The 12,461-nt window shown below is 38.1% G+C and overlaps 1 protein-coding gene across 7 annotated transcripts in view; it reads right to left on the bottom strand.

Annotated features, from left to right (window-relative positions):
- OSBPL1A (oxysterol binding protein like 1A) overlaps positions 1-12,461 on the bottom strand; it is a 220,353-nt gene that overhangs the window by 72,075 nt on the left and 135,817 nt on the right. For all 7 annotated transcript variants that reach the window (XM_028162694.2, XM_028162696.2, XM_028162695.2 and 4 more), the window contains one exon: positions 2,805-2,961. In XM_028162694.2, coding sequence (XP_028018495.2) covers positions 2,805-2,961 — 157 coding nt within the window. The remainder of the gene's footprint in view (positions 1-2,804; positions 2,962-12,461) is intronic.

Here is a 12,461-nt window from a genome sequence, read left to right as displayed (position 1 = left end):
CACAATAGCCAAAACATGGAAACAACCTAAATGTCCATCAACAGATGAATGGATAAAGTGGATGTGGTATATATATATACAATGGAATACTGCTCAGCCATAAAGAAGAACGAAATAATGCCATTTGCAGTGACATGGATGCAACTAGAGATTATCATACTAAGCGAAGTAAGTCAGAACGAGAAAGACAAATACCATATGATATCACTTACATGTGGAATCTAAAATATGGCACCAATGAACCTGTCTACAAAACAGAAACAGAATCACGGACATAGAGAACAGACTTGTGGTTGCCAAGGGGGAGGGGGAGAGAGCGGGATGGACTGGGAGTTTGGGGTTGGTAGGTGCAACTATTATATTTAGAATGGATAAACAACAAAATTCTCATGTATAGCACAGGGAACTATATTCAATATCCTGTGATAAACCATAATGGAAAAGAATATAACAAAAGAATGTCTGTATGTGTATAACTGAGTCACTTGGCTGTACAGCAGAGACTGCCACAACATTGTAAATCAACTCTACTTCAATAAAAATAAAATAAAATAAAATATGCATTTCTCTCTTTTAAATTTTATAATCCATATTCTTCCCATCTCCCCAAATTTAAGTGTGTATATCCCAAGGATAGGTGGTGATGTGGGATGAGGGAGAAATGTAAGATTTTTATGGAAAAGGTAAGTAAGTGGTGAGTAAATTATTTTTCAATATTCAAGAAAACAGAAACATATGACAAGGTCAAACACAAATTTCACAAGACTTTTAAAGATAAAACAGAAGGCTTCAAATAAATTTCATGATCACTTCAGGCCATGAAACATACATTTGCTTTTCTAAAATATCACCAAAATTACTGTTAATTCAAATTACTCTTAAAGTTAATATAATAATTGCCCATTATAATCACAGATTACTGACAGTGCAACTTAGGGCGCAGGCAAGAGGGACCTGATAACATTGAATACTCTACCTGTTTTCCTATCCCAAAATGAAACTTTTAAACTGTATGTGGCATATGCCCTGTTTATTTGTTTAGAGAAGAGCTTTATGAAAAAAAAAAAGGCTTTTAAAAAAACTCCTATAATGCCTATTTTTTAAAATAGGAAACTGTTATGTTTTTCCACATATTTGAATGCTGACAATTTCCTAAATTACCCACTTTTAAATAGTTGAAGAATATTTTATTACATTTATAGGTTTCATAAGTTGCATCTTGTACATCAGTTTAACTTTTCTGGTTGTCACTACCTAGTTGCACTGTGGTTTTTCTTAGTGACCTATCCTCATTCCAAATTTTGAACAGTTCCATCTTAACTTTCACATCTGTGTCATTCTGGGTTTGACTAGTTAAAAGGGAACACAGAATGTATGAATATAGTATAATAAATTTCTGTCAGATGCAAAATAACTCTTGTTATGATGCATTACAGCACACACACAAAAGGGCTCCTGGGCCTTAAAAGCTGAGAAATCCTCCTCAGCCATAGGCTATGACAGCATCTAATAAGCACGGCGTTCCTTCAGATACCTTAACGATTCTGTGCATCTCTGAACATTCCAAACACATGTCACATGTGTTCTCACTAGACTGTAACGAGGTATGTGTTAAACGGTTAAAGGCTGTCTTCTTTTTAGACATTGGGAGACCTGACAGGTTTCCTGTTAGGTACCTTATGCCCTGCACAGAACTTAGCCCCTGACCACAAAGGAGCTGACAGTAACTACAGAAGAGAGGAAGGGCCCTTACAGCTCGCCACATAATCTGCAATGGTAAACTCCATCAAAAGATAGCCATCAACGAGCACGTTTAGAAGATACCCTCTAACCAAAGAGAAGAAAACTCTGGTTTGAGCTAGTTACCTAAACTCACTGATCTTTTCAAAATAAGTACAAAGTGAAACATTTTTTGTTAACAAGGGGCAGATACATATACATCAGAAGTGATATGTACAATTTTTCAGTAGAACAATAGTTGAGACCAATTGTAGCCAGACTCATGGTACAGAAATGGGGTTAGAGCTACACAAATCTACAAATATTAAATAAAAAACCATTCTGTAGAAATTAATGGTTAATAACTACTTATCCCAAAAGGGCTGTTTACAATGACAACAGGATTTATTCTTCACTGATAATTTGATAAAATATTGTACCCTATGAATACCAGCATGCACACATGGCACTGCGTCTATAAACCTGTGTGAAACCAGAGAACTCTAGTGTCTGTGACATCTCATTAATCTGGGACAATCTCTAGGACTAAATCATCAAGCGAATAAAAAAATACTAATGTTATTAGACAGTACAAAATGGCTATGTTCAACAAACCCTGGGTCTTAATAAAAGTCTCTGTGTAAAAGTAACTAAATTGTATCAACAGGCAGGCAATATTACCATCCGTTCTCAATAAAACCAACAAGAAGATCAAATGACTAGAAACTAAAATAGCGCTGGGAGGTAGAGTCATAAAAGATGTATGCTGAAAAGAAGAACCCAGCATGACTTTCAGTAGGCAGTTCTGAAGAGCCTTTCTAAATCGCCAGCTGAAGGATTTATGTTCCCCTAAAACCATGGTAGCTAAAACCAAGTATTGTGCTTAGTTCCTACAATTATAGATGATGTTCTTCTTGTAATGGACAAAGTACTTAAGCTGAATCCTTTCTTTGAGGTGACAGAGCAATATAAATATTCAATAGAGAGAAAAAGCAAAAACGAAGAGAAGGCATACTTTTCTTTACAAAAGCAAATGCACTTGATAATAAAAAGGCAGCAATGTTCACTGTTAAAGGCCATCCTACCTGTGTTTTTTGATGCCATTGGAGAGAGCATCTCCACCACCACAGTCTTTTCCTTCGGACATTCTGTGCTTTCTACCCCTCAGGTGCTCTCCTTCCTCTTCAAAGCAGTGCGCAGTCACTGCTTCCAATCTACTCAGGGACCGTCCGGACTCGGAATCTGTGGCAGAGCAGGTTCACAGTCAATGAACTGAACGTTGGCGTGAGGCTTCCGTAACAATGGATCTCTCCCTTAACGCATCAGGCTTTGAAACTTAAGCAGCCTACTTTGTCCTTCAACAATCCATCTGTTAACTCCTCCTCAGGGATTTCAGAGAACCTGCACCCAATAAGGCTAAAGCGGATTTAGAAAACAGATATAGGATTATATAAACTTTCAACTGTTAGATTTTATACACTAAAAGAGACATCCAAAGATTACCTAATTCTTTAAGAAATTATATTCAGTGGTTTTCCCCCTAAAAAAATTTCTATTTTTATCTTCCCTTTCAAAGCACCTTAAGCATAACTTTAAAAACACAATCAATTTTTTAAACTCATGTATAGAGAAAAAGCTACCGTGGCTGTACTTGGGGGAAGCATAAATTACATCTGATACTACAGACACCAAAGCAAAGGTAATTTTTAACTACTTCAAAAAACACTTCTTCTGGTATTATATTATTTAAATTCTCAAGAGCTGAAGTCTGAAGTGGCCATATAAAATCTAATTATCAGGCGGGTGTTTTTAGGATGGAAATGCCACATTCCCAACTGCCTATGCGTTCAGCGTGGAGCCATCGGCCTGTTTGGGAATAATAGGACAACTTATCTGCGTACAATACGCTACAGTTTTCAGGCACACTCACATCCTTCACCTCCTTTCAGCATCTCCAGGGCGCTTTGGTGATGGTGAGGAAGGACCACGGGGTTAAGAAGTATGCCCGCTTACTTGTTTAACGCTCTACATATTTCAGTTCACAGTAGCAGCCATCCAATCTCCAGAAAACTTTAAATGATGCCTATGTTTTTATTAAAATGTAAATTCCAGGTAACGTCTAACTTTCCGTAAGCAGATGACCATACAGGCAACCGTCCTCTGCTCTAGGGAAGCACTCACACCCATTCAAGTAACCTCCCTTAAATAAAAGTTTCAACTATCTGCTTAGTGTGTGTTATAGCTAAGATGTTCAGGAAATAAAATTATTTAGTACTTTCTTTTCCCCCGACTGCATTCTAATTCAGCCAAAATCATGGGCTCTTATTTTTATCACATTAGGTTCACTAGTAACAACTGTTGGACAAGTACCACTGCAGGTTGGACAACACCTTGAACTCTGGACCCTCTGAATGGTGTAAGTTACCTGCAGAAAAGACTCAATGCTAGGGAAGTTATTTTTATCTTCTGTAAATATAACTTTACCAGAATTGAAAATATAGCTTTGTTGCGACATATACCTTATAGCAAAGAAAGAGATATTTTAATAATAAGTTTAAAGCAATATTTATTTTTCATTGTCAATTTTGGCAAGCAGTGACAATATCTTATTGAAAAAAACTGAAGACTTGGGAGATTGGGATTGACATATATACACTAATATGTATAAAATGGATAACTAATAAGAACCTGCTGTATAAAAAAATAAATAAAATTCAAAAATTCAAAAAAAAAACCCCAAACTGAAGACAACCTGCAAAGCCAGTAACAGGGGACCGTCATCCATTAGATGAAATACACAGCTGCTAAAATCACAATTACAAAAGCAAATTAATAAAATAGAAAAATACTTTTAACATAATGATAAGACAAAATAATCAGGATATCATTTTACAACTCTAAAATACAAGCAAAAAAAATTAATTTTATTCTGCCTTAAAGAAAGATCAATCTGGTTCAGGTAAACAGATATCTGTCCAAATGAGAGCAGTGAAATGACAGAAGTTTGTCTAGGGCACAGTGAGGCAAAGAGGGGAAGAGTCCATTTGCTGGGGTAGGCAAAGGGGTATCAGGAAAGGATACAGGAGAGGTGGTATTACCTGAAAACTGGCTTCGTCTCTCTTGGTGGGTGTCAAGCAAAAAGACACAACCAAGCCAAAGAGTGGGAGAAAGGAGGACTTATTACTTGCAGGAAATAAGGAGAACACCGGGGATCCTTCCCAAGGCAGTGTCTCCCCAACAGCAAAACTGGGGAAGTTTTACACTAAGGGTGTATGCATATTCACGAACGGGCCTGGGCAGTATATGCATATTCATGAAGGGGTTTTGAGCAGAGGAATATTCAAAATAGAATTGAGGCAAAGGTTGACAGAGTCCAAGCTTTAGATGATTAAAGTCATGAGGGTCAGAAAAGGTCAACAGTTGATCTGGTGGTTGGTTGCAGGCTCAAGAGGGCGCAGTTTGAATTCTGTAATAAAACAGCTCAAGAAAGTGTTTCAGGCTAATCTTTACCACTGAAAACAGAACTGGGAGTCTTTACAACTGATTTATTATCTTTGCTACTGTAACTTCTCTTGCCTGATAACAGTCCTGTTTGTTCCTGCATTATTTTGTTCCCTCAAGATCATTAATTACTGAGACCTGTTCAAGGGCAAGCATTGTGGCCAGGCTTAGATCACAAAATGGTTTAGGCTAAAAATGGCTTCTCTTATGTCAAGAAAGCCATGCCTGGTTCGTTTTCTTTGGGGACCCCCTACCTTATCTGCTTACAGTGGTACAACAGGTAAGTCTCAAAACAATGAGAATGGTGCTCAGGTGGAGGTGAGGGAAGAGTTGTTCAGAGGAAGCGGCATGAGCACAACCTGAACCAAAGAGGGTGACAGTGGTCTTGGGGGGAAGATCGGGTGGTTTTTTCACTTTTACATTTTTAAATTTGTTTCATATGAAAAAATTAAGGATTTAAAGAGCCAAACAAAATAATCCTGTCTGCATTGGTTAGTATTATTCAAGATGCATTATTACTTTATAATTTAGATGTCATGAAAACCAAAATGCACTGAAGCAAAAAACCTCAAGCACTCAAGCATTTATTAAACATCACTCTGCACAGGATACTGTGTTTGCTATTTAAGGGATGCAAATCATAAGACAGGGACTAATCCATTTCCAAAGAAAATTTTTAACAAAAAGCAGATATACAATAAACACCAAACAAGAGATAAGGCAGTAAGAACTTCTATGAAGCAAAGACTTTATTCAAAACAAGATTTAAACTTACTGAACACAAGCTGAAGACCTACTACCTTCATCCAATCATAGGAGCGCTGTGCTTACCCCTAGGGACACACTATCAGGTGGCAGTACAGACCCTTATCATTCCCCTCCCCTCCCCTCCACCCCAAGGGTAGCAACTTGACTTCCTCTCTGCCCCCTCTCCTAGTCTCCCTCTCCCTGATCATCCACCTCTCCCCTCCCCCCAACCCTTATTTCTCTCTGTCTTGCTCCCAACCTCCTTCCGGCTCTAATATAATCAGGCTATGCCCACCCTTCCCCTAAAGGGCTCTAGTGAAGGTCACCAATTACCGCCATACTGCAAAGATAGTCCAATGATCATTTTTTAATTCTTATCATGACTCGTCCACCACATCTGATACTGCTTACTTAATTCTTCCCCTCCTTTATCTGGTGCAAGGCATGGTGGGTGATTCAAAGAACAGTGAGATCTGGTCCCTGTCCATGGTCGAGCAGAGGTAAACTGTTTTGTGAAGACATGAGTTCAGTGAATTACTCCCGGTGCAGCAGCATAAGTCTGGATGGGGTCAGTGGGCCACACAGGAAGGAAGAGCCAGTTTCACACAGTGAAGGACTGGGTGTCCAGGGATGATTGTGACTGATGGCTGAGCTAAGTTGACAAGGAGTAAGACTGAGGGTGGAGGAGAGAGTTACAACAGAGAAACTGTTCTAGGCAAAGGGAGCGGCATGATCCAAGGCAGGGAGGAAAGAAGGAGCATTCAGTAAGGTGGGAGGAGAAGACGCAAGAAAGGAGTGGTGACGGGGCGGCTGGCGGGAAATGAAGCTATGAATCAGTCATGAAGCTGACTACTCAGGATGAATAAAAATCAACGGCAGGCAGTGGGACAAAGAGGGTATAAAATGAAGCGGGAATGAGGTAGTATCCCATTCCATGCCGTAAGGTTCTTTCACCTGCTAGAGGCAAATCGCCAGCTCATCTCTGAGCATTCTAGCTTCAGAGGCAAAGAAGGAAACATGATCAATGACATGATTTACAGTGTCCTCGAGATAAAAACTAACTTGTTGATTAAGAACAAAAGCTCAGTTACTTCTAGTACTACGTATACAGTGAGACATAGCTTGGACTTACTTTGTGGGCAATAGGGAGCCTTCCTTAACTTCCATGCCTCCAATGCATGAGTCACGCCAATATGCCTCCAGCAGAGCATCATTTCATTTGGAGACCCACGGGTCCAGATATATTTAAATTCTAACGTGCTTACCTAAGTAGCAAAGCACAGCCCCTGTGGAGGCTTACTGATTAAGATGAAGCCTGACCATAAGAGTAATTTTTTTTTTTAATTTTTGAATTTTATTTAATTTTTTATACAGCAGGTTCTTATTAGTTATCTATTTTATACATATTAATGAATACATGTCAATCCCAATCTCCCAACTCATCCCACCACAACCACCCCCCCCCCGCCACCTTCCCACCTTGGTGTCCATACGTTTGTTCTCTACATCTGTGTCTCTATTTCTGCCCTGCAAACCAGTCCATCTGTACCATTTTTTCAGGGTTCCCCATATATGCGTTAATTTACGATATCTGTTTTTCTCTTTCTGACTTACTTCACTCTGTATGACAGTCTCCAGATCCATCCACATCTCTACAAATGGCCCAATTTCATTCCTTTTTATGGCTGAGTAATAGTCCATTTTGTATAAATGTACCACATCTTCTTTATCCATTCATCTGTCGATGGGCATTTAGGTTGCTTCCATGACCTGGCTATTGTAAATAGTGCTGCAGTGAACACTGGGGTGCATGTATCTTTTTGAATTATGGTTTTCTCTGGGTATATGCCCAGTAGCAGGATTGCTGGGTCATATGGTAATTCTATTTTTAGTTTTTTAAGGAACCTCCATACTGTTCTCCATAGTGGCTGCATCAATTTACATTCCCACCAACAGCACAAAAGGGTTCCCTTTTCTAAACACTCTCTCCAGCATTTGTTGTTTGCAGATTTTCTGATGATGCCCATTCTAACTGGTGTGAGGTGATACCTCATTGTAGTTTTGATTTGCATTTCTCTAATAATTAGTGACGTTGAGCAGCTTTGCATGTGTTTCTTGGCCATCTGTATGTCTTCTTTGGAGAAATGTCTATTTAGGTCTTCTGCCCATTTTTGGATTGGGTTGTTTTTTTAATATTGAGCTGCATGGGCAGTTTATGTATTTTGGAGATTAATCCTTTGTCTGTTGATTCATTTGCAAATATTTTCTCCCATTCTGAGGGTTGTCTTATCGACTTGTTTGTAGTTTCCTTTGCTTTGCAAAAGCTTTTAAGTTTCATTAGGTCCCATTTGTTTTTATTTCCATTACTCTAGGAGGTGGATCAAAAAAGATCTTGCTGTGATTTATGTAAAAGAGTGTTCTACGTTTTCCTCTAAGAGTTTGATAGTGTCCAGTCTTACATTTAGGTCTATAATCTATTTTGAGTTTATTTTTGTGTATGGTGTTAGGCAGTGTTCTAATTTCATTCTTTTACATGGAGCTGTCCAGTTTTCCCAGCACCATTTATTGAAGAACTGTTTTTTCTCCATTGTATATACTTGCCTCCTTTGTCATAGATAAGTTGACCGCAGGTGCGTGGGTTTATCTCTGGGCTTTCTATCCTGTTCCATTGATCTATGTTTCTGTTTTTGCGCCAGTAGCATACTATCTTGATTACTGTAGCTTTGTAGTATAGTCTGAAGTCAGGGAGTCTGATTCCTCCAGCTCTGTTTTTTTCACCCAAGACTGCTTTGGCTATTCAGGGTCTTTTGTGTCTCCATACAAATTTTAAGATTTTTTGTTCTAGTTCTGTAAAAAATGCCATTGGTAATTTGATAGGGATTGCATTGAATCTGTAGATTGCTTTGGGTAGTATAGTCATTTTCATGATACTGATTCTTCCAATCCAAGAACATGGTATATCTCTCCATCTGTTTGTATCATCTTTGATTTCTTTCATCAGTGCTTTATACTTTTCTGAGTACAGATCTTTTACCTCCTTAGGTAGGTTTATTCCTAGGTATTTTATTCTTTTTGTTGCAATGGTGAATGGGATTGTTTCCTTAATTTCTCTTTCTGATCTTTTGTTGTTAGTGTATAGGAATGTAAGAGGTTTCTGTGCATTAATTTTGCATCCTGCAACTTTACTAAATTTATTGATTAGCTCTAGTAGTTTTCTGATGGCATCTTCAGGATTCTCTATGTATAGTATCATGTCACTTGCAAACAGTGACAGTTTTACTTCTTGTCCAATTTGGATTCTTTTATTTCTTTTTCTTCTCTGATTGCCATGGCTAGGACTTGCAAAATTACGTTGAATAATAGTGGCGAGAGTGGACATCCTTGTCTTGTTCCTGATCTTAGAGGAAATGCTTTCAGTTTTTCATCATTCAGAATGATGTTTGCTGTGGGTTTGTCGTATATGGCCTTTATTATGTTGAGGTAGGTTCCCTCTCCGCCCACTTTCTGGAGAGTTTTTATCATAAATGGGTGCTGAATTTGGTCAAAAGCTTTTTCTGCATCTACTGAGATGATCATAATGGTTTTTTTTCTTCACTTTGTTAATATGGTGTATCACAATGATTGATTTGCATATACTGAAGAACCCTTGCATCCCTGGGATAAATCCCACTTGACCATGGTGTATGATCCTTTTAGTGTGTTGTTGGATCCTGTTTGCTAGTATTTTGTTGAGGATTTTTGCACCTACATTCATCAGTGATATTGGTCTGTAATTTCCTTTTTTTGTAGTATCTTTGTCTGCTTTTGGTATCAGGGTGATGGTGGCCTCAAAGAATGGGTTTGGGAGTGTTCCTTCCTCTGCAATTTTTTGGAAGAGTTTGAGAAGGATGGGTGTTAGCTCATCTCTAAATGTTTGATAGAATTCACCTGTGAAGCCATCTGGTCCTGGACTTTTGTTTGCTGGAAGATTTTTAATCACAGTTTCAATTTCATTACCTGGGATTGGTCTGTTCATATTTTCTATTGCTTCCTGGTTCAGTCTTGGAAGGTTATACCTTTCTAAGAATTTGTCCGTTTCTACCAGGTTGTCCATTTTATTGGTATAGAGTTGCTTGTAGTAGTCTCTTACGATGCTTTGTATTTCTGCAGTGTCTGTTGTAACTTCTCCTTTTTCATTTCTAATTTTATTGATTTGAGTCCTCTCCCTCGTTTTCTTGATGAGTCTGGCTAAAAGTTTATCAATTGTGTTTATCTTCTCAAAGAACCAGCTTCTATTTTTATTGATCTTTGCTATTATTTTCTTTGTTTCTATTTCATTTATTTCTGTTCTGGTCTTTATGATTTCTTTCCTTCTACTAACTTTGGGTTTTGTTTGTTCTTCTTTCTCTAGTTCCTTTAGGTGTAAGGTTAGATTGTTTGAGATTTTTCTTGTTTCTTGAGGTAGGACTGTATTGCTATAAACTTCCCTCTTAGAATTGCTTTTGCTGCATCCCATAGGTTTTGGATCATTGTGTTTTCGTTGTCATTTGTCTCTAGGTATTTTTTGATTTCCTCTTTGATTTCTTCAGTGATCTCTTGGTTATTTAGTAGCATATTGTTTAGCCTCCATGTGTTTCTGTTTTTTACGTTTTTTTCCCTGTAATGGATTTCTAATCTCATAGCGTTGTGGTCAGAAAAGATGCTTGATATCATTTCAATTTTCTTAAATTTACCGAGGCTTGGTTTGTGGCCCAAGATGTGATTTATCCTGGAGAATGTTCCATGCGCACTTTAGAAGAAAGTGTAATCTGCTGTTTTTGGATGGAATGTCCTATAAATATCAATTAAATCTATCTGGTCTGTTGTGTCATTTAAAGCTTGTGTTTCCTTATTAATTTTCTGTCTGGATGATGTGCCCATTGGTTTAAGTGAGGTGTTAAAGTCCCCCACTATTATTGTGTTACTGTCGATTTCCTCTTTTATAGCTGTTAGCAGTTGCCTTATATATTGAGGTGCTCCTATGTTGGGTGCATATATATTTATAATTGTTATATCTTCTTCTTGGATTGATCCCTGGATCATTATGTAGTGTCCTTCCTTGTCTCTTGTAACATTATTTTAAAGTCTATTTTATCTGATATGAGTATTGCTACTCCAGCTTTCTTTTGATTTCCATTTGCTTGGAATATCTTTTTCCATCCCCTCACTTTCAGTCTGTATGTGTCCCTGAAGTGGGTCTCCTGTAGACAGCATATATACGGGTCTTGTTTTTGTATCCATTCAGCGAGCCTGTGTCTTTCAGTTGGAGCATTTAATCCATTCACATTTAAGATAATTATCAATATGTATGTTCCTATGACCATTTTCTTAATTGTTTTGGGTTTGTTTTCGTAGGTCCTTTTCTTCTCTTGTGTTTCCCACTTAGAGAAGTTCCTTTAGCATTTGTTGTAGAGCCGGTTTGGTGGTGCTGAATTCTCTTAGCTTTTGCTTGTCTGTAAAGCTTTTGATTTCTCTGTCGAATCTGAATGAGATCCTTGCCCGGTAGAGTAATCTTGGTTGTAGGTTCTTCCCTTTCATCACTTTAAGTATATCATGCCACTCCCTTCTGGCTTGTAGAGTTTCTTCTGAGAAATCAGCTGCTAACCTTATGGGAGTTCCTTTGTATGTTATTTGTCGTTTTTCCCTTGTTGCTTTCAATAATTTTTCTTTGTCTTTAATTTTTGTCAATTTGATTACTATGTGTCTCGGCATGTTCCTCCTTGGGTTTATCCTGCCTGGGACTCTCTGCATGTCCTGGACTTGGGTGGCTATTTCCTTTCCCATGTTAGGGAAGTTTTCAACTATAATCTCTTCAGATATTTTCTCAGGTCCTTTCTCTCTCTCTTCTCTTTCTGGGACCCCTATAATGTGAATGTTGTTGCATTTAATGTTGTCCCAGAGGTCTCTTAGGTTGTCTTCATTTCTTTTCATTCTTTTTTCTTTATTTTGTTCCATGGCAGTGAATTCCACCATTCTGTCTTCCAGGTCACTTATCCGTTTTTCTGCCTCAGTTACTCTGCTGTTGATTCCTTCTAGTGTATTTTTCATTTCAGTTATTGTATTGTTCATCTCTGTTTATTTGTTCTTTACTTCTTCTAGGTGTTTGTTCTTTAATTCTTCTAGGTCTTTGTTAAACAATTCTTGCATCTTCTCAATCTTTGCCTCCATTGTTTTTCCGAGGTCCTGGATCATGTTCGCTATCATTATTCTGAATTCTTTTTCTTATCATTATTCTAAATTCTTTTTGCCTATCTCCACTTCATTTAGTTGCTTTTCTGGGGTTTTATCTTGTTCCTTCATCTGGTACAAAGTCCTCTGCCTTTTCATTTTGTCTATCTTTCTGTGAATGTGGTTTTCCTTCCAGAGGCAGCAGCATTGTAGTTCTTCTTGCTTCTGCTGTCTGCCCTCTGGTGGATGAGGCTATCTAAGAGGCTTGTGGAAGCTTCCTGATGGGAGGGACTGGTGGTGGGTAGAGC

Source organism: Balaenoptera acutorostrata, chromosome 13, assembly GCF_949987535.1.
Source record: "Balaenoptera acutorostrata chromosome 13, mBalAcu1.1, whole genome shotgun sequence".
NCBI lineage: Eukaryota > Metazoa > Chordata > Mammalia > Artiodactyla > Balaenopteridae > Balaenoptera > Balaenoptera acutorostrata.
This window is presented reverse-complemented; position numbering and strand designations above follow the sequence as displayed.